A 22,011-nucleotide genomic window follows, 5' to 3' on the forward strand; every position below is an offset into this window, starting at 1 on the left:
CAAACTAAATAGAAAACAATAAGCGTAATGTACGTATACTAATTTATTACGTAAAATAAATATAACGTTCTATAACCAAACGAATTGAAACGAATTGAACGAATTAAAAAGCATGTCACAGTAAAAGTCACATTGTACATTAATTATCGCCCAAAAAGAAATAGAATAAATAGTGATGTGCCCTGCACATAACACTTAATATAATTGGTCACGTGTCCTTTCGTGTTATCACAATGAATATTATTTAGCGTAATGCATATGCATCTGTGAGCTTGCTTAACTTTAAACATAGTAATAATAATCTAACTTTTTCAATTGTGGTACTGTTCAAGCTATGAAGTTTCTCATTAATTTTCAACATTTTTGGAACTTCGCTATCAAAGTCAAGTCAACTGCGGTTTTCCCTCTAAAATTTTTCCCGTCCCGCGGTACTTCCCGCACGAAAAATATCCCCCCGCGGTTTTCCCTCGCTTTTCATTCCCGCCCCGCGAGTTTCCCTCTAGCTTCTGTTCCCAACCTGCAGTTTTCCCGCGGGTATTTGCGGGAAATTTTCCATGTAGACCTCTATGATGAAGGTTGACCGGTTGTAGGCAAACGGGTTGGGGTATCCGTGTTGAGTGTGCCACATTCTGAGTTTTCGATTTCCCAGGCCAGGGCTTCTCCTCGTGAATCTTCCAGGCCTGAGTACCAGAGCGGAACATGTGCATTCATATCACCTAACACAGCCACGTTTGGTATATCTAGAAATGTTGATATTGAAGCTGCGAAACCGGAGGGAGAGACGGATTGTGGAGGGATGTAGATGTTAACGATGTTGATATCTTCCCCGTTGACCCTGATCATGATGGCTTGACTCTCTGTTGTTGTTAAATCAGGAGTAGATCTGATAGTGTAAGAAATGCCGTTGACAAAAACCCGCTTTGACATCCAGGTTGGGAGGGGAAGTTGCAACGGTTTGTTGGAGGCTGTTGGTCTTGACGCCAGCAATTGGTCCAATCGGCTCCACCGTGGGAAGGTCGTTGCTCCAGACCTTTAATTTTTTTGTGGAGGATCATGATCACACTTGAACCACTAATTGTGCAGCATATCTTGCCTGGTTCACACTTCAATATTTCAGATGGATAGGCATCGTATGCTAACTTAAGCAGTAGAGTCCCTAGCGGATAATCACAATGTGCTACACACATATGTACACTGCAGATGTCATCAGAGAGGTTTTCATTGTTACCTTTATGCTGATGATATCCAATCGTACGGATCTGGTCGGCCCGAGTCATCGTGTCGGGTGAATGATATGGTGTCCGGCGCAATAAACGCAGTGGAAAATTGGATGCTATCAAATAAGTTGAAGCTAAACGTTGACAAAACATAGTATATGTGGATGGGAACATCGCATGGTTTCAGTTTTGTAGATGAATTTAAATCTCCGGTAACTAATCTCGGAATTATACTGGATTCTGACCTATCAATGGATGGTCACGTAAATAAACTTTGTCGTCGATGTTTTTACCAGTTTCATAAAATCAGGTCAATCAGACGATATCTGACTGTTGAGTCAACAAAGGCACTTATTTGTAGTTAAATTTGCAGCAGAATTGATTACTGTAATGCAATAATGTACAGTATAAAAGTTTCCCTTCAGAATGACAGCTCCAACCAGTATCCGAGGTTACAAACAGAAACAGATTAAGATCTTCTGATAATGGAGATCTCGTGATCCCAAAGCACAAATCTTCACGCTTTGGAAAAAAAAGATTTTCTGTGTCGTCAGCTCAAATTTGGAATGCACTGCCAACAGATCTGAAATGATTCAGCGGCATGGATCGACGGATGTTTAAGAAACGTTTAAAAAAATCATCTATTCAACAATCCACAGCGATGCTAGCGCTTCTGATGTCATTCTCCCCAAAATTTTTCCATGCCATCACAAATAAAAACAACGGCCCCTAGTCCCAAGCAGGCCTTAAGTGGTCAAGGGGTGCTAAGAATCACTGGGAAGTATGCAATAGCGGAGGGATGTTGCAGAAAAATTCAGAATAGCCCCTCTATGGTACTTCGACTTGGAACGCTCAATGTTGGATCACTGACTGGCCGCAGCATGGAAATCGTAGAAATGCTTGAGCGTAGAAGGATTGACATCTGCTGCCTTCAGGAGACCCGATGGAAATCGAGCGGTGTCTGTCAAATCAACTCAGACAATGAAAAATATAAGCTATTCTTCAATGGCCAAAAGACGGCCAAAAATGGTGTTGGAATTTTTGTCAAAAAACCACTAGCCCAAGAAGTAGCCTAGAAAATCAATCAATGACTGATTTTTCTGCATACGCACCACAGACAGGCGAATCAGAAGAGATGAAAAATGACTGCTGGACTGCATTCTCTGACACCATCTCAACAATACCAAAATCTGAAACAATCCTGATTGGAGGCGATCTCAATGGCCACGTTGGAGAGGAAACAGATGGTTTTGACAACGTACATGGCGGTTTTGGCTATGGGGAACGGAATGAAGATGGCAACCGCATCCTTGAGTTTGCTGAAAGTCACGGGTTTTGTTTACTGAACATATATTTTAGAAAGAAGTTGGAACATCTCATAACATACAAAAGTAGATCATCAGCCACGCAAATTGATTTCTTCGCTGTCAAACAACAACACCGAAGGCTATTCAAAAATGTCAAAGTTATACCTGGCGAATCATGTGTCGCCCAACATAGACTCCTTGTGGCAGACCTGGTTATCGTACTGACACAACATAAGTCTAAACAAATGCCTCAGAGAATCAAAAGGTGGAAGCTGAAAAGCAATATTCATCGAGAAAAATTTCAACAGATTGTCTCCACACAGTTAGACAACCAATCGCAAGCCAGTACAGAAGTACTGGTCGCTAACAATCGAGCAAGACATGAAAGCTCTAAATTTAAATGAAATGGATAAAACTGATCGTCTAATTTGGCGCAAAAAATTGATGGCAAAGAAAACAACGTCCTAGGTCGGGGAACTGGGTCTCCAGACGCTAAACGAAGATTGATTGATATAATCTAAACCAGCACGATGCAGGATTTCGGTAGATTTGATGTGGTCCTTCAGACTAATTCATTGCATCCATTGGAGCGTTTTCATATCGGTTCGGTGAAGTTGTTGTTCCTGTTTGGTTGTCATTGGCCATGTCTCTGCACCATATAATAACACCGGACGTATCACAGATTTATAAAGTCTTGATCGTAGTGGTAGTGGGATGTCAAGTCGCATCAATATAGAGAAAAGGAGATGTCATTTATTACAGGCTGCACGTATGCGTGCTCGAACCGCAGCTTAAGCTGTTCCAGCACAATCTAGAACATCCTCTAGATATTGAAACAATGTGACTTTCTCTACTTTGCTGCTTCGAATTTGTTGTTGTGGAATAATGCAAGCAGGACAATCAAAATTGGACACTTTAAATAAAGTACCAATTATTTTTGAACAACGTTTTTGACACCGCTGGTTACGCTGCTGAAACTTGATTGAATTGTTACTTACACCAGCTTTACAAACTGAACAGGGCCATCGTTTATAGCTGTGGATTGGATGGGTTTCACTTGTGTTCATTGCTTTGGTTTTTCTGATGTTGACTTTGAATCCATGATCGGCGAGTCTGGTGTTCCAATCTTCAAACATCTGTGCTGCATTCTGTTCAGACGTGGCTGTTAAAACAATATCATCAGCATATATTAGATTCCAAATGTCACAAGTGTGTATCGGCTTTATGATTTCTTCCAAATCTGCGAATTGCATCATTTGTTGATTTCCCCGCTATGAAACCAAATTGATAATATCCGATTGTGATGCTTGACGTTAATCTTTTCTCAATGATTTTCTCGACAATTTTCAGGGAGTTTTAACAGACCTATACCCAGAAATCAGAAGTCTTTTTTGACTTCATCAAAAAAGAGCTTAACTCTAAAAGTAATCCTCGTGATCTCTGGAGATCGCTCAACAACATCCTTCAACGTGCACAGTCTCGATCGGTTCAGGATTTTGGTTGTATGGATATGGTCTCTTAGGTTAACATGCAGCATCCAACGAATCATCTTCATGTCAGTTCTGTGAAGCTGCTGTTCGAGTTTTGTTGTCATCGGCCGCGTCTCTGAATACTTATTGAAAGCCATGAACTCTCCCTGTTGAATACTTATTTTAAGAAGAGGGCAGAACATTTGATCACATATAAAAGTGGGATGTCATGCACACAAATTGACTTTGTTGCCGTCAGACAACAACTCAAACGACTATTCAGGAATACAAAAGTCATTCCAGGTGAAGCATGCATTCCTCAACATCGATTGCTGGTGGCCGATATGATCATGGAAGGATCACGCCCTGTGACTAATCGAATGCCTACTAGAATAAAGACATTGAAACTGAAGAACACCATGTTCAGGGAGAAATTCGAAGAGTTGGTATCGGCACAGCTGGATCGTCTGGAAAAGGTAGACATAACCTGGAAATTATTTCAGGACACCCTAGTGAACGCTGCAACAGTTGAATGTGGAAAATCTGGACCAAAACGCCAGTAGAACAGCGAAACTTGGTGGCTGAACGAGATGGTGCAAAATGCTATTACAGTAAGAAAGACAATGGCAGAAGACGAAGACTGATGAAGATCGAAAGACATACTGATCAAAAAACACAGAAGCGAAATGTCAGGTTGCGATAGCTCGTGCAAATATAGATAATATATATCTGTAACATTGTAAGTGGTTTTGCGTATGTCAGAGCTGCAATAATAAAGACTAATAAAAAAAAAATCAATGCAAGGTATGGCTGTCTGAAAGTAAAGGCGAACAAATTCGGTTACGATACCGAATAGCAAATCAGGCCAAAAGACTGAAAATATAGTTGGATATAGTTGGTGCCATATGCATAAAGAAAAATAAAGTCATCATAATAATCTTGCAGAAAGATTACTTTGATCAGTTATTGAATGAAACAAATCCTATTGGGATGGACTTTGATGCACTTCCGGGGGAAGGACCGATTCTTTGATTGATCGATTGGTGAAAAAACAATATCATCTGCATATATCACATTCCATATGTTATCTGAGCGTATCGGTTTGGTTATTTCTTCCATCACCGTGATGAAGAGCAGGGGGCCGAGTATTGATCCCTGATGTCCAATGTTGTCGTCATCATATACCATAATATTTTGTTATTAAAAAACATTGATACCACATCTTACCGACTTATGTAATTATCACAACATTTTAACAAATGGTAAAATTCATGTTTGCTCTAGAATATGAAATTCTTTTAAAAAAATTTGCGCAACAGAAATTAATAAAATTTGCACCATTTACACATGGATTCATTGTTAATCAACCCTGAACTTTATATAGGCCCTAGACGATTTAGTTAAACTTTTATTCACAAAAATTGTTTTTATGGTTGTTGGTGTTAAGATTAAAAAATTTTTCCAACTTAACTGAGCTTCAGATTTTATTAAAATTTTCACCAAATTTTCTTATATATATTTTTATTAAATTCTGAAAATTTCACAAGCCCTAGATTATTATTTTGCGGTTTTTTGGGTATTATTATTTAATGCCCGTGTTAGGATCCATAACTGTGAAATCCTTGGCTAACCTCATGCAACTGATACACTAGCTCACTTATTCTGAATTAAATGATATCATAATATTTATTCCAAATTTTTAAATATACCACAAAAATTATGATTTCTTTCTTTTAAACGCTTTTTTAAAGAGCCAAACAGGCTGACTGCCAGATTTTTTGAGGTAAGTTTGTAACTGTAAGGATTTGATTAGGATAAATTGGTGTCGAATGTAGCTTTCTAAAACCTTGTTTAGGGTTAAAAATTTGCAAATAAATTATGAGCAAGTATTGCAAAATGTTTAAAATTTAGAAATGAAGACAAGCTTATAGTTGTAGATATTTGATTATTATAAACATTAGAACTTTTATAACAATTTATTTTTTACTAAATATTGTTTGTATAGTTTGGAAGTTATATAAATTCCTTTAAAAGCATAATGCTTTTTTTTGCATAATTGCAAATCAAATTTTTTTCAACTGAAATTTATTATTAATTTTATAACACTTGCATTTGTTAGGGTTCAGCGTTGTACCTTTCATGCAAGCATGGGTTTGTGTCAGTTGTTGATATCCTCTTGAACAATGGTGCACGTGTGTGTAATCCATGTGAAGCATCATGGGATTTCAACTGTGAGATGGCTAGTGATGGATTTGTTTTAATATCCAATAAAGATGAAGTAGAGGCTCACGATAATTTTTATGAGAAAAAGCATTTTTTTAGACATAAATGCTGTTTTCTCTGCACATGCACTGAAGGATGGGTTGACATTTTGAAAATGCTCATAGATCAAAGAAAAGGTTAACATTAACAATTAGTATAATTCTCATACCATTAACATTATTCTCATTATTTTTCATGGTATGGTTTCTTTTCATTTAATTTGCACATTTTTTATAAGAATTTTGAAAGTTAATTTTTACAACAAAAATTTTATTTGATAATAATTTTATTAATTCTTACTGTTGCAGAAATATTTAAACAAATTGATTGCTGCAAACATGTTTTGAAAATGGCTTGCTTTGGAGGTCGTGCTTCCATATTGCATTGTTGTATTGAAATGTTTTCCCAACTTTTAACTCACAAAATCGAATTATGTGATTATTTGAAATCTGAAGAACTGATATCTGTTTGTCTGAAAAGTATTTATATTTTTTACTTTTCTTATTCTTTTTTTAATGAATTATAGAACTGTGCCTGATGAATCATCATTTAATACTTGAGTTTTTAAAGAGTTCAATTTGTTTTGATAAACTGAAGTTGTATACATTTTTTAGTAGTTTGTCAATCAGACAGATTTTTCTTGATTGTAATTAAAAATATTCCAAAAATCTTAAAACTTAGTTCTCCTTACTCTCATAAATCATTCTTTTATTTTACATACAGACAACAATGACAATTTAATTCAAATATTTATTGATTATGGATGTATTTTGACGAAGCAGTTAATAAAACTCTACCCGGAGTGCATATTATTTTATTTGACCACAAAATTTACATTTGTCAACAATCATAAGTCTAAGAATCAGCAAATAGCCAACAAATTGATTGAAAATAGAGCTGATGCCTCTGGAGACATGACTTTTTACAATTTGGTATAACGGATTTTATTTTTAATACAACGAGCAACGTATTTTAGATTTTCATAAAGTTCTCCCATTGCTGTTTTCATAAATCAGTGATAAAATAAAAAATTTTTTTAAAAATTTGTTTTCAGATTTCTATCGATTGGCAAAACTGTTCTCTGTGTGCTATTTCAAAGGAATGGTTAGTTCCTTATCAAAACCAGCTGCTCGAATTGGACTTGAGTTACAATAACTTGAACATTCTTCCAAGCAACATACCATGGCAAATGATTAACTTGAAGTCATTTGTTGTCATGCATTCGTTTCTTTATGGTTTGTCATCTCCCTCTGAAACGACTCCGATACTTTGCCAGAGGTCCTTGTTTTTATTCGTTAGATAACGCATCTGCTTGTTAATAATAATTATTCAATGATTATACCAGAATTACTTGCTTTTGAATATCTTTGCAATAGGTTTGAAATACATTTCACAACTATTGTCCTGTTTTTATTATTAACATAATAAAATGCATATTTTCTTATTGGTCAACACGAGAATAGGCTAATTTATCACTTGCATTGTATTGTGTCGTGTACTGCACATTTGTCCTAACCAATAATTAAAAAATTGCAGTTTGGAGTTTATAAATTTGAGTCACAATGAAATGATTTATTTGCCAGCTGAGTTGTTCTACTTAAGAGAACTCAAGTATTTGAACGTTTCACACAATTGTCTGCAATCTCTCTCTACCAGTAAAGGTTACATTATGTATAATGAAATCATATTTATGTAACCATATTAGTTTTTGTGTAGTTTATTTATTTAATAATGAATATTTTGCAGACATTTTTTGGGTGCAATAATTTTTATATTTATGATCTAGTATGAAAACCTTTACTCATAGCTTATATCGTTTATTTCAAATCATGCTTTCAACTTATGTTACATTATTTTATGCAAAAATGTAATGAATCTTTTCTATTAAAAATTACGTTTAAAGAGTGGGATCAATCATTGCACAAAAATTATCAGTCATTATCAATGTAATAGGTCCAGGAAAATTTTATCTAAAGACCTTTTGATAAGAGAAGACCTGGCGAAAGATGTGGAAAGTTAGTTGGACGATGCATCATAGTAATGAGGAAGTATTATAAATATTGGTGAGACAAGGTCGGTCCTGGTGTGAAAATAGGAACCAGAGAGAAGATAAGAATAGGTCATATAATTCGTGACAAAAACATAATTGAAAGGAAAACCAAATAGAAGAAACCAAAGGGCAAAAGAAAATGTTTCTTCGTGGATGGTCTCGAAGACAATAGGTGATATCAATTCTTGAAGCGGAAAGAAAAAAACTGAGTTGAATAGAAATATTGGGTACCAGAAAGGTGAAGACCACAAACCTGCCTATAGGCAGATCAATAAAGTTTAAAGAAGAAGGCCAGTTTCCTTGAACTTATTTCTTTAAAATCATTAAGGAAAGACAATAATAAATTGGAATTATAATTATTTAATTTTTCACAAGTTTATAACAATTTTTATGATTTGAGCACCTGATTGCCTGACTAATCTATTTTGGTGTTTGTTTATATAACTTTCATTATACCGTTTAAGCTTTATTTTATTTATTTATTAATAAGATTTATAATGTTTTGGACGGACCTGTTTTTTTTTATTTATGTTTTTGTTTTATTTTCCTGTTTTATTTGTTTTATAGTCCTAGTTATGACATTAAACTGACCCTCACTGCCTTGTGAGTGATGTTGGATCATCAAAGGCCAGGCCCACCGCTTATAGCTGTTGTTGCGTAAGGAAGGGCGTCCTGCGTAAAAATTAGCCAATAAAATATTTATGATGACAAAAGTAACAATGGCCCTCAGTATTCGGCAGAAGAGGGTGCGAAGTATCCCCGGAGACCTAGTCCATGGGGTTGCGGTGCAAGGCCCTGTGGATGGTCTAGCTACTGGCACCCCACTCTATAGTGTGGCGGTGCAAGGCGCTATGGATGGAAGGATTACTTGTAGACCAAGGGATTGGAGGTTTGGTACCTGGAATGTAGGCACGTTGACAGGAAGAAGTTTGGAAAAGGTGGAGGAGTTGCAGAGGAGAATGGTTGACGTGGCTGCATTACAGGAGATCAGATGGAAGGGAGAAGGTACAAGGTTTGTGGGGGCTAAAGGTGGAAGGTATAAGTTGTGATGGAAGGGGGATGATGGTAAGAGAAGAGTTGGTGGAGAAGGTTTTGGAAGTGAGGCGGAAAAGCAATGGTGTAATTGTGGTGGTGATGGTGTTTGGAAAGGTAATAGTGAGGGTAATATCAGGATATGCTCCGTAACAAATTAGGAAGAGGAGAAGGATAGGTTTTATGATGATGTTTCTGACGAGATTGGGCAAGCGGGGTTGGATGAATTTGTGGTGTTGTTGGGTGATTTGAATGGCCATGTGGGAGGTCGTCCAAAAAAGTCCTGAACGCAGACCATACAGGAGGACTTGAAAGCACTTGGTCTCAAGGAGACAGACGCAGTAGATAGTTCGGCTTGGAGACAGAAGCTGATGAATGGAATAAAAAAGTCCGACCCATAACGGATGGAAATTATAAACGAGGATTAATTGATTGATTGATTGAATTGATTGTTTGTTTATTTATTTATAATAATTTAAAATTTTTTGCTTCCTATGTTATCTGTATTTTCCGATTTAAACAAAATATTAAGTATGTAATATAAATTATTAAAGATGTATGGAGTTGTCCCAAGATAGAAAGCTTATTAATGAGCTCAAATGATTTGAGTGAGATTCCGGCACAACTTCAGCAATGTACATTTCTAACAAAGTTATGTCTTAATGACAACAACATTTTACAGTTTACTCTTTCTTGGAACTGTCCTCTGGTTGGTTCGATTTATTACAAAAACTTCATTATATGCATGCGTATTCTTTTAAACTGAACTATTCACAAAGTATTCCTTGCATTTTAAATTTTATAAAATGTGTCAGCTACACCTTTGAAAGATTCAATGAACACTGATTTAATCAATATATATTTAACGATAAATAAATAGCCGAAAACTAAATTTTCTGATAATTTTTATGAAAATTGATGCATTTGATTATTATTATTGAGTATTATTGATATTATTGAGTATTATCATGCCATTAGATAATGCCAAGTTTTCGCGTGTTCAAAAATTTATTATATAAATATCTTTCCTAATTTTGTGGTTATTTCTTGCGCAAAATTTAATTTTTTTTTATTTCTTTGAAACATAAAACGTTGAAAAGGTGTTAATTTTAAATGCCACCTAGAAAACGTAGCCCGCTGGATGCTTAGCACTCCACTTTTGTTATTTCTTTGAATGTGGTTCTGTCTGAATTAGACTCATTCTGAAATGAATGCTCAATGCTTTAGCTGATTTAAAAAAAAGTTTGATTTAAAATTAAAATTTTTTTGAATCACTGTCAGTATTTGTAATGTTGCTAGAAATTGTCATTAGTTTATATATCAAGTGTGTTGCAAAGAGCATGTTTAAAAAAATTTATATAATTTATTGTTTTTTGACGTGGTGATTAATTTTTAAGATACAATTTTTACAACGGTGCTAAGAGAGACTGCCATAGTACAAATTTTTCAGAATTTTAGCAAAAATTATTTTGGTTGCATCAACTTTTGAAAAATCTTTTCTACAATACAGAATGTTGTGACAAAGTTATACGCTTTTAAGTTCAGTCCTTATTTTTGTTACTCTTTTTTTATTTTCAAGAACTTTTTCATCTTGATTTGAATTTTCATCACAATATATGGCATAACTACCCCTGCTTTAAATTTTAAATTAAACTTTAAATTAGAAATATTTGGATCTTTCCAAAAACAAGTTGATGGATGTGAATTTAGGATCTCAAAACAGATGGAATAAAACTTTAACAGAATTTAATGTTTCTAACAATCTTCTCGACCATATACATTTTTCTATTTGCTCAATGGGTTAGTTTGTATCTATTTTGGTATTTGTTTACTTGTTATTTCTGTTGAATTAATTTACATAGTTTAATTTCTTATTTAATCCTAATCATCAAATTAAATTATTTGGTTTCTTTTGTCATACAAGCTATGAAGCTTCAGGCTTTTTCCAAATAAAATTTGTTTTACTTTTATATGTTTTCAATACTTTTTACGATTTTTACTTTTAAAATATTTGTTGAATTGTTTGATATAATTGGAGTGCTCGCAATTGATGAGCATTACAATTGTATTAAAATAAACTTTACAGAGGTATTGGAGATATTGAATATGTCGCACAACCACATAATTGCTTTGCCTCCTCATAATGAATGGTCAACAGGTTCATTGAAAGTTTTGAATTTATCGTGCAACAAATTAGGAATTGACCCAGCATCAGTGTATGCATTTTTTATGTTTTGTTTGGTTTCAATTTTTTAAGGGTTAGATAGACCAACTTGCTATTCGTTAAACAAAATGATTAAATTTTTTTCATATTTCATCATTATTTTACCTTTGTCTTTTTATGCAACATAAAATTGAATAATGGTTCTGTACAAATGAAATGGTGTTGGTAAATTGGTTCCATGTCAGCGTAAATTGGATTTAAGTGTCCCGTTAAAACTTTGTTGCTTGAAATTTGAAAAAAAATTTTGGGTAAAAAATGGGAAGATGGTCTTTTTTTTTCTCGTGCCTTATCCTTTCAGGACATTTTCGACCGTCGACCTACACAAATCCTATCTTTTACACTTTGTAGTAGTTGAAATGTGGAGATATTCAACAAGTGACACAAGGACTTCAATGTAATTCGTTGTCGACCGCGGTCTCTTCTTCCCGCAATTTTTCCAAATTGTTAGAGTTTCCATTCCTTCCTTTCGCATGATGTGACCGAAAAACTTTAACTACCCCGTCGAATTATTGAATACCGTCGGGAAGATGGTAAAATTTATAAACTCAAATAAAATTGTGAGATTATGGAAAAAATAGATTAATTCTGCTGTTTTGTCTGCGCAATGAAGAAGTATTGAAAGCTGAGAAGTTGAAAACTGAATTAAAATCCAATAATAAAAGTTTATTAAGGTGATCTGCTTTCCGAGTTGGATATATTTATTTATTTATGGCGTAGTTTAAAACTTTGGATGAAACATAAAAATTATTTGTTTAGCTAGTTATAAAAAAATTAGAAAAGTTTGAAATGAGCCGGTCTAAAAAGGCGGAAAATTAAATAATGAAATACATATTGTTATAAGCAACATGTTCAATATAATCTTGATTGCTATCAATTATTTGTATTGAACAGCTATTGACTTGTAACTATTTTAGGCCACTGTCTGCCAACCAGAAAGAACTGTTGATGAAGCTGAATCATAGTTCCTCAAATCACTTTTTCAGCTCCGACAACAGTTATAAAAATTTATACCTGCAACTACCATTGTTGTTTGCTGATTGTTTACAGGAGTTGGATCTTAGTGGTAATGCATTGTCATGTGTTCCTGAAGCTCTCTCGACAATGAAAGAACTGAAGAGGATTGATCTGTCCAAGTTAGTTGCAACTTTGTCATCGTGCTGGAGTTTTATCATCTTTTATCCATTTTAATTTTTTCATCATTATTGTTTTATTAATTATAATTATGTCATCGCAGTAATTCTCCTAGTCCTTTCTATTGGGTTTCTCTCATTTATATAATTTTATGCAAAATAATATTTAACCTTTTACTAAAATAGTTTATGTTTTAATCAAATAATTTATTAAAGTAAATCACTACAAACATAGCAATCCAGCATTGAAGGATCTTCCTGAAGGTCTCTGTGATCTCTTCAACTTGGAAATGTTGTTGTTAGAAGGCATTGAGTTTAGTGATGTCAAACTGACTGAAATGGCAAAAAATGGTATCAAACAAAATTCGTTAATCACTTTATTATTTTTCAACATAATTTACTTGAAATTTATAAACATTTTTTTATATACATTTGTGTATTTGATCTAAATTTTTTTTAAATATTAGGATTTTCAACAAAAATGGTTCAAGCTTATTTAAGAAAACGGAACAAAGTTTGTGTGCAGTACCACAGATTACAGGTAGCGATCCTCGGAAAGAAGGTAAATATATGTGGCTATTGTTTCACCAGTCTGTATTATATTTAATATGCTGATCATAGTTGAAAACTGTTTTTTCACATGAGCTGTTCAATTTTTATTTTATTTGTTGCTCACGTTAGGTTGACATGTAGCATTAATTTTATTAGTTGTTTCAAAAAGTTTTCTTTTTTTTATCTGTTTTATGTTTTGTTCTTGTAAAATGCATGAAATATTAGTTTTGACTTGTCTTTGCTATAAATATAGAAAACTATTAAATAAGTCACCATTTTAATATCGATGTTAGGCTACCAATGCATAATTACCAAAGCAATGTTTACGTTTATCAACTAACAAAGGCTAAACAACGCAGTCGAAAGTCACGCTAATATTCAAAAAGGCTGACAATGATAAAATGTGAGCGTTCACAGATGCAAACAATTAAGGCATCGATCAAGGCAGTTTCCGTAGAATAATTTTGTTTATAAACCATGCTGGTGCACTATTATTAAATTAAACTTTTATGTGACTTGACAGTTGCTTAGAAACAACACGTTAATCATCTTAGATAAAACCAAAAGATTAGAAATAGTTCGACAATTAGTTGTCGTTAGATGTCAAGTGTATTACCGTCCCTATGCGTTTGACCATCAACAACTTTACTTACATAAAAGTCATTAATATGATTTACATGAAATGCTGGTCACCCATGATCAAAATTTGGTGCTGCTTTGAAAAAACATTCGATTTGAGTTATCTGAGTTATTCAAATTCTCCTCTGAACCTCTTACCGCGAGGCCTCTGTGTACGCGGAGCATCGATGCTGAGAAATGATGAGGAAATACACAACGAAAGCGCAATATCATCATTTGAATGATGCCATGTTTCCATCAATACTCCAGTCTGCAATCAATAGTTGTCGCCGCGATTTCTACACTCTTACCCACAACTGACCTAACATTCAGAAGGCCCACCCTAAGGCCAACCAAATTACCAAAACCTATAACGTTCTGCAGATACCTAGGTTGTCAGATGGAATTTCTAAATAAACAACTGACGCACGATGTTTTCTGGAATTAACCTCCAGCAATACTTTGGCAGAATATTTTATGACCATTTGATACTTTGTTTTTAGTGTCGACGAATTGAAGGCGGGGTGATACCCGTGGTACAATTATTGAATAAAATTAGACTAACAATTTTAAGTAATAAAAGATTTATACTGTGCGAAAAACACCTTTAGATAATGAAAGATTTATACAGTGTGAAAGAGGAATAATAATTGATAACATGGTTTGTCTAGTTAAAAAATTGGAATATATATATATATATATATATATATATATATATATATATATATATATATATATATATATATTGGATTAAGACTGTCAGAAAATTATTTTCAAGTTTCTTTAGTTCAAAACCAAAATTTTTGTTTGTTTTATGCATGATAAAACAGAAAAGCTTTTTTCGGTATTCCTATACCATCTTCGGTGTTCAAATTGATATGTTGTGGTTGTGCCCCTGATGATCAAATATTTTTAAATTATAGTTAAGAAGAAATTTGGTATGTTTAATTCATATTTAATTAAATCGTCTGAATATTGCAAAAGATCAACTCGGCACACTCCATTATACAATTGTATTGTCCCTCGTACTGTTTTATTTTCATCTTCAGTTTTTGTTTTTGGTTTAAAACTGTGGTCAAAATTACCGTATTTAATTTTACAAGTGTCTAACTATGGGCTATTTAAAAAATCGATTTTTGACTTAATTAAGAACAACAGCTTTCTGCTTTGTTATGTCACTACGTATTCTCTCGATAAACTGCCAGAGGTTGGGATGATGACAGTTGAATAGAGACTGCAGACTGTAACGCCATCCTTCACATATATTATTTGTTTGAGCTATTCCGTCTTGCCTCGCTGCGTATTTATTCCAAGTAGGTATCGGAAAAAGGGCTGGTCCATAATTTTCGGCTCTGCCTCTGATTCGTTGACCTCGATTGTACGAATGTCGAAAAACGTAAGCAATTTATCTAAATGTTCGCTTCGGCCGAGATATCGAATGCTTCTCCAACATCCTCTTCTGGTACAAAAGCTAACGCTGATAAGGAACGAATATAAATTCTGATATCGTCGTCGTTTTCATAAACTGATTTCATTCCAAGTTCGTTAACTTTTTTTAAAACGTTCTGGCACAAATGAAAGTAATAGCCAGTAACGGTAGCATTTAGATATGTAACTCTAAATGCATTCATCGCCGCTCGCTCGAAATCAACTAATATCATCATCATTGTTAGCGGTGAAATTTTAACGTGAGACGGACTGACGTGGGACGAAATGACGTTGGATGAATTGACGTGGGACTAATTGACACGGGACGAACTGACGTGGGACGAATTGACATGTAACAAAAAATTGACAGTATTTTTGACTAAATAAAGAACGAACTTTTGGTAGAGAACAGAATAAGATTTAAAACGGCGCTTACGGCGAGAAAATGTTGAAAAAGTTGATAAATTTAGTTTCTGATGTCCCCAATTTGTGTTTCATCCGTCCAAGACATCTCATTTTTGGACTAAAATATTTTCAAATTTTTCAGATAAGATTTATGGCTAACAACCAGTTGTTTTAAAAGTTATCACATTTACAACAACTATTTAAAATATCGGTTTTTCAACCAGACAAAGCACAATTAGCTCATCAGATTACTTATTAGAGGTGTTCTACGTTACATTACAATAATTAATATATTATTCATTTTTTAAAACCTTTTAGTTACATGGCAAAACAGCTCTGTGCAGGTCGTTGGAACAAATTTCAACAACGCCTGCAGCAACAACCTCATCACCAACACTCTCTCAAATTTATGAAGAAGAAACGGATGAAAACAGATCATTTTTGCATTTCCGAGAAATTAATTTTGGACCTTCCAAAAATTTCATCTACAATGTTTTAAGCAAGGTCTGTTTTAATTTGAACGACAGAATTGACGATGAAGATTGTTGAAATTTGATTTTACATGCTTTTTTAGTCATCAGTACCTCAAAAACTGGATTTTCATCTCTCTATTCAATTATTGGATGTACCCTACCACAATTCCAACCACTTCAATTTGGCTCCGTTCTTCACTCCTTCTTGTCTTTTCATCGTGGTTTTTGATTTGAGATTGTACAGAGATTCTCACAGTTTGCTGAGAACGTGGTTGTCAATTGTACAGGTATATATTATTTGCTTGCATACTTCTGTCTATTTGTTATAATTAGGCATGCTAACAAGTCGCTAACACTTAATAATGGATACGTTTTTAACAGTTCTATTACGTATATAAATTATAATGACAAATGTTGTAACCTGCACGATCTAAATTCAATCATCCAACCACCAATTCTCCCATCCACAACTCGTGGTGTGCAAATTTGCAATCGCGGGCTACAAAGATATCTGATTCTAACAAATAATTAGTAATGAAAACAGAATTATAAAATCAAGATTAATTGAAATTAATTGTATAGCTCAATTTGATTATTATATAAATTGTAAGTTGACTATAATAATTATGTTAAATTTCTTAATCTTTATAGATAATTGTAACAGGTAAAAAAGATGAAAAATTTTAATATTGAAAATTGTTTTTGATAAAATTTTCATGACATTTTACAAATTTTGCGAATAAACTTTAAAGGACTACAACATGAAAGGTCACGTAATTCTAGTTGGAACATTCCTGGATTGTTTGACTGAAGGTTTGTCTTATTCCATTTATTATAAACGCTATTTTATCAATTATTGTCCAAGTGAAATTTAAGCTGAATGTCTTAAATTTTTAAACTGCTCAAAATCATTTTTTTACTTTTTAAAATTTTTTGTGTGTTATTTTGGACGAATTATGAAATATCACTAAAAGAACTAAGATTGTAGTGGAAACTGGCATTTAATTAGTCCGGCATTAAAAAGCTATTGTTACGAACCAATGAATTCACTTTTAAACGATTACAATTTTATACTAATGTCAGCAATCAACATTAATGTCAAAAAATTGAACTATTTTAACAAAGAAGAAAAAAAACCCAAATATATCTCGCATTGTGCAGCTGCAAATTATTTCTCATCTACGTCTAAGGTCTATCTTTTTTATTCATCTGTTGACGAAAATAACGAAACCTTTCTGATGGAATTGTTTTGTGAATTTAATGAAACATCAGTGTTTATACAAACAAAAAAATTTAAAATACTCATTACTGATATACATTAGGGTGGTTACAACGCTATATGTAAAAAAAAAAATTTTGAAATCTTATTGGGGGAACCCCCTAAATTGTGCCACTTGACTAAAAATGACATTTGTAAAGTTTTAGCTCAATTGGATAATGCTAACCCGTGCCTCATCGAAGTTTAAATTTCGAAAAATTGGAAAATTTAGAAAAAAAACGTAGTTTTTTGTTTGTAAAATAAAAACGGTTCACTCTAGAAACATGATTTAAATTTTATTTTGTTCATTGATTTGTTTTCTTCAAATGTTACTATGATCACTATTTAGCTACAAATTATAGTTTCTGACATTTGCAATGTTGCAGATACACATTGAAAAAACGTTGAATTTCACTATAACACAAAAACACACAAAAACTTAATTTGTTTATGAAGAAATGTTTTTAAAATAACACCGTTGTATCTAAATCATTATTATTAACAAATAAACTTATTTTTTAATCATATTATATTGTTTAAAGTTGTAATACATCAAACAAATTCCTACTTTAACTCATTGTTTGTTCAAAAGGTAGAGGCTCGGATAAGGAGGCTTTTGAGCAACCAGGAAATTTTGTCCGACATTCAGCAATTACCTGCAAAAGATATTGTTTTTGTTCTTCATCTTTTGTAATACATGAGTTGTAATCTGTTATTAATTTAACACCCCTCTCTGCTGTATCAATTGTAACTTTTAACCCGTCCACAATCTTTTTACTCTTCAAATATTTTTCGTTATTACTCCATAATTCTGGATTGGTATGCAAAAATTGATCATTAATATTAAATCTTTTTAAAAAATTGATTGATTGTGATGAAATAAAATGGTCAACATTTTTGTCTAATATCTCTGATACTTCATTTAATTTTATTAGTGGTTTCATATCACAGTAGTCATCAAGTTCTTCATCCTCATTTGCTTGAGATATTAATTTTGTTGCCATTCTCTTTTTTACACAATTACTTAATGAATCATCGAATAATGAAAAAACAGCCTGCTCTGGACTGAGGTACCATAAGTGGTTGATAAATTTTGAAACTGATTTATCTGAGATTGACTTTATTGTAATTTACCAAAGATTTTAACAATTGTAAATCTTGGTTTGGAGCAAGTGCAGGTTTCGGGGCATCCAACCACACTTTCACATAAATATTTATAATAAATAGACAAATATCATGGAATCCTTGCTATTCAAAATTTGTCAGTTGAAACTGTTCTCTAAATAGGTATATTTTCAATGAATATATCGCCTTCGCCATCCACCTTGCGTGATGAAAAGCACCAGGAGCCGCAAACACGATGTTTTCTGACGGAAAGCGTTCTAAAAATATAAGACAAAGACTAATCAATTCTTTGTAATCGCTCCTTGAATGATGAACTGTTAATTGTTTTAGAAGATAACTTGAAAGTTGATCCGGATTAATCAATTTGCTGGCTTCACTTTTATCTTTAACTCCTGATTTAAATTTTTTTTTATCAATGCTGTTCCATTCAGTTTTAAATTTTTTGAAAATATCCGATTGAGGGCCTGTAGTCTTTCCCAATGCAGCATCAAAACCTGATCTCAACACTACCTCCAAAATGTGGTGGCGACATGAAAGATACAATAATTTTTTCTCCATCAATTGCTCTAATAAAACGCAAGCGCCTTTAATGCGGCCAGTATTCACGGCAGTTGTGTCAAAGGACATTGCTTGAATCTTGTCTAGTGCACCCCACTTTCCAAGTTCTGAATAAACAGATTTTGCAATCGTACTGCCAGCACCATTTTCTAATAGGGGAACTCCAATTAACTGTTCTTCTTCTCCACAGCTAATTAAGACTGCAACTCTTTCAACATTTTCTTTATTTAACATATCTGGAAGTAATTTCCCACCCCAATGTACAACTGCTCCTTCTAATTCTGAATTTGTAAATCTTTGTTGAATGAGTTTTGCTCTTTATTTTCTAAAGTGTATTTTTTACCTCTAGTGTATTTTTTCATCTTTTTTTCAGGCCCATAATTTAGTGTCACCATATCTACCTTCTCTGTGCGTTGATCATTATCTTCAATTTCATCTTCATCTGACGTGCTGCTGCCTAACGATTTAAGCTCTTCTAATTCTAAAATATAAAACACATCATTATAATTAAACAAGAATAACAATCTACTTTAAATTAACTCACCTGAACTTGTCCTAAATTTTGTTAACCTCGCCATTTCCGAAGCATTTCTTTTTTGACAACGCTCTTCAGCTTTTACACACTGTAAATCAACTCCTCCCATGACACCTGGGCGCCCCTTTTCTCTCTGCTTAAGCAAAAACAATTTGTCTTCCTCTGTTGCAGTCTGGAGTGCATCTTGATGAGCTATGTCAAATAGGTCATCAAGTATGGCCTTAAAAAGTTTTTCTTTCTCTGTCTGAGCTGGTCCAGTTCTGTTAGAATTTTTTTGTAGTTTTCTCCATTCTTCATGAAGTTTTTCTAGCTTAGCAACAGAGTCTTTCAAATGTTTTGTTTGTATCCTTGCTTTCTCCCAGAAAATAAAAACTTTTTTTATCGTTAACCTAGCCGCACCTTTTATATTCAGCTTTACTTCACGGATGTTATAAAACAAACTACGTAACACTTGACGATTTGATGGTAATTTGCCACCAGTAATTTGGTGGGTCACAAAACCAATTAAATAAATTTTATCCTTTTGTCTTGAACTTCTCGTAGCAGATGTAGATAAAAAGGAAGCCATCACAACTGAGAATACCAAAACAATAAACGTGGTGATTAAACTATTTAATATCGTGTGTTTTAAAAACCGGAAAAACAAAGAATATAAACCAAAGATGAAAAAACGTGGATAAACCAAAAGATCTTAATATTAATACATAAAAACAACATATTGCATCCGGGTTAGTAATAGTAAATAAGTTATTGTGTGTTTTTGTGTTATGGAGAATTTCAACGTTTTTTCAATGTGTATCTGTAGCAATGCAAATATGTCAGAAACTATAACTTGTAGCTAAATAGTGATTATTATAACATTTGAAGAAAACAAATCAATGAACAAAATAAAATTTAAATCATGTTTCTAGAATGAACCGTTTTTATTTTACAAACAAAAAACTGCGTTTTTTTTTCAAAATTTTCCAATTTTTCAAAATTTCTACCTCGATGAGGCACGGGTTAGCATTATCCAATTGAGCTAAAACTTTACAAATGTCATTTTTTAGTCAAGTGGCACAATTTAGGGGGTTCCCCCAATAAGATTTCAAAAAAAAATTTCTTGTGACCACCCTAATGTGCACGCGCAATGGGACAACTAAATATTTGGGATCAGACAACGATTAGTCGTTTGATATTAAGAAGGATACAACTGTAAATAATTATGCTGATATTTCATCTTTTATCCAAGTTAATTAAACTGTTATTAATGCAACATTCATTTCCAAGGCGGTACGAAGTACAACGGGCCCTCTTGTTAAAAATACAAATAGTTTTGAGAAATTAAAATTTGCACATATTAAAAATAATAAACTGCAACTTTGAAATACTAATAAAAGTTGGGCTTTTTGACCCTAGAATAAAAGTTGGACTTTTTGACCCTAGAACCCTGAAGTTACTTTATATAAATTTATAAAACTGATAAATTGAAATCATAATCATACGCTTTTTTTCTTTTTTAGGAAGAGAATATTTACAGAAAATCAGGCAGCACTTATTGAAGTCCTTCTTCTTTAAATCCATGTACCCATTTGTTGAAGATGTAATATTTGTGTCAAATATTAACAACAAGGAGGGCATTCTTCACCTTAGGAATGCTATTGTTCAATATTACAAGAAAGAAAATCAACTTTCAAACACTTTAACTCGTAGCATGAAACATAAAAATTATAATTCTTTGATACCAAGGGATTATATAGAATGTATAAAGTTATTAGTCACTGAAAGAGAAAGAAGGCTAAAGGAAGGTGTTTGTCCGATACTGAATGAAGTAAAAGGCCTTGTACAATTTTCTGACAAAAAATTATTTTTAACAAAGGAAGACATGCAACTTGGTTAGCAGTTATGTTGTGATAATTGTAGATATTTGTTATGACTACTTCATCTTATACTTATTACTATTTGATATTTTCACTTGTACAAACCCACAAATATAAACTTGTATGATGTATACACATGGTTTCAAATTAAATGCAAGGATCAGTTTTTTGTTTGTTGAAGTTTGACATTTTGTGAAAAGAATTATTTAAAATTGTTAGAGTTGTATAACAATCCAAGTTTCGTGAGAATATTATTTAAATGTTTTAGATAGACAATTTAGGTAAAATAATTTTTTTAAATTAGTGGAAAACTCGGAAAATTTAGGAGCACAAGGATGTTTAGCAAGATGTGTTTGTTGGTTTAATGCTTGGCCAAAATTCAACTCTAATGTTGTGCGGTTGGAAAAACACGGTTACGCACAAATAATAATAATTAGAATAATAGTAATAATGATACTATATAATTACCCAAGATCAAGCGTTAAAAACAAGAAAATTTAAAAACGGTT

At 33.2% G+C, this 22,011-nt stretch overlaps 5 protein-coding genes across 5 annotated transcripts; 3 read left to right on the forward strand and 2 right to left on the reverse strand.

Annotated features, from left to right (window-relative positions):
* Nucleotides 1-383: 383 nt before the first annotated feature.
* Nucleotides 384-1,277, reverse strand: HELRODRAFT_160148 (hypothetical protein; the record flags this gene model as incomplete). Its single annotated transcript, XM_009017153.1, has 3 exons — nt 384-517; nt 597-835; nt 916-1,277. 3 exons carry the CDS (start codon nt 1,275-1,277, stop codon nt 384-386), a joined length of 735 nt encoding a protein of 244 aa, XP_009015401.1.
* A 6,032-nt stretch (nt 1,278-7,309) lies between these two features.
* Nucleotides 7,310-7,951, forward strand: HELRODRAFT_64161 (hypothetical protein; the record flags this gene model as incomplete). Its single annotated transcript, XM_009017154.1, has 2 exons — nt 7,310-7,533; nt 7,792-7,951. Coding segments are annotated over 2 exons (384 nt in total), but the record flags the coding sequence as incomplete, so codon positions are not given.
* A 1,073-nt stretch (nt 7,952-9,024) lies between these two features.
* HELRODRAFT_160150 (hypothetical protein) lies at nt 9,025-14,278 on the forward strand (the record flags this gene model as incomplete). Its single annotated transcript, XM_009017155.1, has 5 exons — nt 9,025-9,317; nt 12,476-12,694; nt 12,927-13,042; nt 13,159-13,253; nt 14,195-14,278. The coding sequence occupies 5 exons, from the start codon at nt 9,025-9,027 to the stop codon at nt 14,276-14,278; spliced, it is 807 nt and encodes a 268-aa protein (XP_009015403.1).
* Nucleotides 14,279-15,245: 967 nt separating this feature from the next.
* HELRODRAFT_160151 (hypothetical protein) lies at nt 15,246-17,633 on the forward strand (the record flags this gene model as incomplete). Its single annotated transcript, XM_009017156.1, has 6 exons — nt 15,246-15,257; nt 16,013-16,198; nt 16,269-16,454; nt 16,920-16,980; nt 17,251-17,357; nt 17,490-17,633. 6 exons carry the CDS (start codon nt 15,246-15,248, stop codon nt 17,631-17,633), a joined length of 696 nt encoding a protein of 231 aa, XP_009015404.1.
* Nucleotides 17,634-18,673: 1,040 nt separating this feature from the next.
* On the reverse strand, nt 18,674-20,211 carry HELRODRAFT_160152 (hypothetical protein; the record flags this gene model as incomplete). Its single annotated transcript, XM_009017157.1, has 3 exons — nt 18,674-19,389; nt 19,452-19,589; nt 19,653-20,211. The coding sequence occupies 3 exons, from the start codon at nt 20,209-20,211 to the stop codon at nt 18,674-18,676; spliced, it is 1,413 nt and encodes a 470-aa protein (XP_009015405.1).
* Between the last annotated feature and the right edge of the window lie 1,800 nt (nt 20,212-22,011).

Source organism: Helobdella robusta, assembly GCF_000326865.2.
Source record: "Helobdella robusta unplaced genomic scaffold HELROscaffold_2, whole genome shotgun sequence".
NCBI classification, from domain to species: domain Eukaryota; kingdom Metazoa; phylum Annelida; class Clitellata; order Rhynchobdellida; family Glossiphoniidae; genus Helobdella; species Helobdella robusta.